We start from the raw sequence: 4,576 nt of genomic DNA, 5'->3' as shown, positions 1-4,576 counted from the left end.
TTACCACTCCGTCGTGAACTACCTATCTACACTACTAGAAAAATGCAAATTAGAGAGGGATTTTAGGGAGGGACAAAATTCCGTAACTAATTGTGACGGATTTAGAGACGGATTACGGTATTAAAAACAAAAATTGAATTGCCAATGATTGGTGAGGGAATGGTTTAAACATCCCTCACAAAATATCCCTCACAAAATATCCGTCCCTAAATCCCTCAGCAAATTAACAAGTTTAACGTTTGTAACGGAATTTGGCATGGAAGTGATCCTTCTCTAACGATTCCCTCACTAAAGCCATCACTAATGTCCACTACATAGTTGGTGAGGAAATTAATCCCTCACTAACAATTATTGATATTAATAAGAAAACTAAATTATTCCCCTACCTTGTTACACGTTTTCGTTTTCCCTCTTCTTATACTGAAATCTTCCCCCTCTATTTTTCACAAACCCTAAAAATTTTTCCCCAAATTTTGGCTCCAAAGTGCAGACATCAAATTCCAAAATGCACAAATCGAACTCCAAACAGCTTATGAACTCAAATTTTTCTCCTCAATTTTTCTCACGATCCTAAAACAGCCTATGAACTCTAGCTCCAAAAATGCAGAAATAGAACTCCAAACAGCTTCACTGAATCTCCTCAAATCACTCCTAAATCCTCATATCCTCAAATCAAACCAAAATTTCACTGAATCTTTCTCAAATCATACCAAAATCAAATCTCAAATCTTCACTGAAATCAAACCTCAGTACCAAAATCGAACCTCCTTCCTTCTTCCAGAATCGTTCCCTCAAATCTTTCCTTTTCTCAAAACTCACGGTAATCTCTCTCTCAATCTCAGATTTTTTTTATTTTTTTTTTATTTTTTATTTTTTATTTTATTGTTATATGATTTGGGTTTTGTGGGGGGTTACAGTGAACTCACTCAGATTTCTGAATCCAAAATCGAAGTTGCTCTGAAACAGGTGAATACAAACCCTTCCTTTTGTTTGTTAATAATTTTGATTTTCAATTTTGTATTTTGAATGATTGTTGTTGAAGAATGGGTTTATTTCACTTTTGATTTTGTTGAAGATTGGTAGTATGAGACTTGTTTTAGATTAGATTTTTGAATGTCTTACACTGTTGGTTCTGTTCTCTGCTATTTTCTCTACCATTCTAGTATTTTGTGCTCACTTGAACGTTGAAGAAGAAGCACTCTTTTGTGTATTATGTTTTGACTGTGAAATTGGAACATGTGATTGTTCCTTATAATTCTTATTTTGGTTTTCACTTGGTTCTGTGCATTTGTAAGTTTTAACAAGATTTCAATTGAATGAAGTAACCTTTTCTGGTGAATTATGAATCTAGTTTATGCTATTACTTTTTTGTTTCTTTACGTGTTTTAATCGTATAATAGTATCCTTTTTAAAATAACTTTATTTATTTTATAGGTGGTTAATAAGTTGATGAGAAAGCAGCTGATTATGCATCCGCTTATTAAGTTTGTTATTGTCGCAGTGTTTGTAAGTTTATCACACTGGCTGGTATAGATGATACTAGAAATTTACATGTGCACAATTGAGATTAATGTTGGTTTTTGTCCTTGAGAATTATGGGACTTTGTTGCATATATAGTCATGATGTCTTATAATGTGTCTCATTTTTGACTCATAATTTGATAGAATGTCTTTTACAAACGATAGGAAACAGGACAGAAGCTGGAGTGTGTGCCAGACAGCGCCCCTGCACTCTCAAATCCGGACTGCTGTCAACAACAAGCACACATGCAACAGCCCCATTTCGTAGATCAACAGATCACAGCAGCAGGACGAACCAGCATCACCAAAAGAAAATGGAGGTAAATATTATATTTTTGCATTGAGTTTAATTAACTTATCCTTACAACATATGATAAAAGAGTTTTTTTTAAGGGGTTGCCATATGACAAAGGAGTTGAGAAGTTAAAGTTAGAGAGTTCAAATCCCAACAAAGGAGAAATTATACTAACATTATATCATTTATAATTTTTTTTTTTTTTACAAAATCAGTTTATAAGGTGATGAATGTCTATCTCTATAAACACTAATATATTTTCTACGAGGGACATGAATTTTTTTCCGATACACCTTCTCAATAATCATGAGTGTCGGTTGTGCTGTTTGCATGTGCTTGTTTTTTGTCTGAAAATTTGGAGTATTTCATATGTGAAGTGAAAATTGTTTTTGCCACCCTGCCCTTTTCAACCTTGGACATCAAATTCAACTTGTTAATTGTTATACTTTTTCAACCAAAATAATTGTATATTTTATAGTACAGTATGAATGATAATGATTGTCACATATGGATTTGTATATTGGAATGTGATGTATATACAATATTGTTACTACAAGTTGTTACTGAGAAAAGTGATTTTTCAAACCTACAAGTTGTTACTGAGAAAGGACTTAAGGTGTTCACTTTCAAGCAGCTGCATTCTGCTACTGGAGCCTTCAGCAAGTCAAATGTAGTCGGTCCTGGTGGATTTAGACTTGTTTACCGAGGAGTGGTCAACGATGGAAGGAAGGTTGCGGTTAAATTAATGGATCGGGCAGGAAAGCAAGGAGAAGAAGAGTTTAAATTTGAGGTTTGTACATTTTTGTATGCACTTGATTTGCCTTGTTATCAAACCAATAAAATTTGTAGAATATGGATCATAATGATTTTTCTTTCCCCGGCATTGAGTCGATGAATTCGATAGAGATCAGTGACCTGGGAAGACATTTTGTTTTGAGAATTGGTTGATTAATTGCATCTCATTGTAGGTGGAATTGCTTAATCGGTTGCATTCTCCGTATTTGCTTGCATTGCTTGGATACTTCTCTGATCATAATCATAAGCTGCTGGTGTATGAATTTATGGCAAATGGTGGTCTGCAGGAACATCTTTATCCTGCCAGCAATAACAGTAAGTAATAAAATGCGCACAAATTGTGTTTGCACCTTTACAGATGGTGCTATTTTTTTTACCAATTTATGTTATTTGTAATGTTGGAGTTGATTTTGATGAATTTTTTTATTGTAGATTCCAGTGTCATGTCTGTTAATCTAGATTGGGAAACTCGGTTAAGAATAGCACTTGAAGCTGCCAAGGGTTTGGAATATCTTCATGAACATGTCAGTCCTCCAGTGATTCACAGAGATTTCAAGAGCAGCAACATCCTCTTGGACAAAAAATTCCATGCTAAAGTTTCTGATTTTGGATTGGCAAAGCTTGGACCTGATAGAATCGGTGGACATGTTTCAACTCGTGTTTTAGGCACTCAAGGATATGTTGCCCCCGAGTATGACTCATAACTCACAATCTGTTTTTACATTATTTTGTTTAGTCTCTTAGTGTATCTTAATTATTTTTTTTTATATGTGTTGCTTTGAGTAGTTTCCTCATATAAAAAATTATTGTTTAATGGTACTAGAACCAGCAGCCCCATGAGGAGTAGTTTCCTTGTGACTCTTCATGTATTTTGAGAGTTGGAACAATGGTTGTAATTGTAAACTTCTTGACATTTTCCTTATGACTTTTATGGTGATGAATGTCTGTGATGGGTATGAAGACAATTTATCAAGTGTTTTTTATTGGATATTTCCAACATGTTCAATATGGTTTAATATAGTAAATGCAGTTAAAATATGAATATAATTAATTAATGAAATCTGGCAGGAAATTGAACATTACATTAGTGATGCAAATTTCTGTTTCAATTAGTGAGGGAATTCAGGTTCATCACTATTAGTGTTATATGCCTTCACAATTTGAGAGGGAAAACCAATCCGTGACTAATTACTGACGGAAATACTGGTAAAAATTGATGGAATAGTCCCTCACTATTAGAGAGGGAACCAGAATCCCTCACTAATTACTGACGGATTTGTCCAAGATTTAGCACATTTCTAGTTCATATTTAGTGACGGATTTATATGATTAGGGACGGATTGTAACCGTGTCAATTAGGGACGGAAACCAAAATCCCTCACAAAAATTTAGCAAGGCCAATATTCTTAAGGGATTGCCGGTCGTCACTAAATCCCTCACTAAATTCGTTTGTGAGGGAATTATGGTAGTTTAGTGACGGATTTCTACCCTCTCTAAAATTGATTTTTCTAGTAGTGCTATATCCCCTCTACTCCTTCTACTACTTAAACTACTTCACCTTTTTGGACTCGTCTCTATTCGACTTCGCTATTTACACCGTTATGATCTCGTACCATCATTCCTGAGTAACTCGACATTCATCCTTACGGCGGATGACATCTCTCACCATCCCTTTACTTAACCTACTCCCCTATATCATCGATTACCTACGCCTCATCATATCTTTATCATTACCATTTACCCTTACTCTTCTTATCTTCAACCTAACAACTTTCCTATGTTCTCTCTCTTCATATATACTCGTCGCTACATTTATCCTTTACTCTAATTTACTATTATTTTCATCTTTATTAGTTCATGAATTAACCTCTTACAACACTCTCTACTTTACCTTCAAGTCTTTCATAAGCATCATTTATTACGTCGTTCATCATCGTCATATAACATTTATACTATCATCATACC

The 4,576-nt window shown here is 34.4% G+C and overlaps 1 protein-coding gene across 2 annotated transcripts; it reads left to right on the top strand.

The window, feature by feature from the left end:
• Nucleotides 1–255: 255 nt before the first annotated feature.
• Nucleotides 256–3,584, top strand: LOC146938263 (putative serine/threonine-protein kinase PBL23). Of its 2 annotated transcripts, XM_085752237.1 has the most exons (7): nucleotides 256–820; nucleotides 918–966; nucleotides 1,435–1,506; nucleotides 1,687–1,841; nucleotides 2,451–2,606; nucleotides 2,785–2,926; nucleotides 3,044–3,584. In XM_085752237.1, exons 4-7 carry the CDS (start codon nucleotides 1,836–1,838, stop codon nucleotides 3,313–3,315), a joined length of 576 nt encoding a protein of 191 aa, XP_085608363.1. In that variant the 5' UTR covers nucleotides 256–820; nucleotides 918–966; nucleotides 1,435–1,506; nucleotides 1,687–1,835; the 3' UTR covers nucleotides 3,316–3,584. The 2 variants fall into 2 exon arrangements, with proteins under 2 accessions (XP_085608363.1, XP_085608364.1); XM_085752238.1 differs by lacking the exon at nucleotides 1,435–1,506.
• Nucleotides 3,585–4,576: the final 992 nt, after the last annotated feature.

The sequence above is a fragment of the Medicago sativa genome, chromosome 3, assembly GCF_051527215.1.
Source record: "Medicago sativa cultivar Bolivia chromosome 3, Bolivia_mono, whole genome shotgun sequence".
In the NCBI taxonomy this organism is placed as follows: Eukaryota; Viridiplantae; Streptophyta; class Magnoliopsida; order Fabales; family Fabaceae; genus Medicago; species Medicago sativa.
The sequence above is the reverse complement of the archived record's forward strand: the minus strand, read 5'-3'. Positions and strand labels throughout refer to the sequence as shown.

Coding starts and splice junctions, on each gene's coding strand:
- LOC146938263 (XM_085752238.1), top strand. Junction 2,607..2,784: donor AAGAAGAGTTTAAATTTGAG/GTTTGTACATTT, acceptor ATCTCATTGTAG/GTGGAATTGCTTAATCGGTT. Junction 2,927..3,043: donor TTATCCTGCCAGCAATAACA/GTAAGTAATAAA, acceptor TTTTTATTGTAG/ATTCCAGTGTCATGTCTGTT.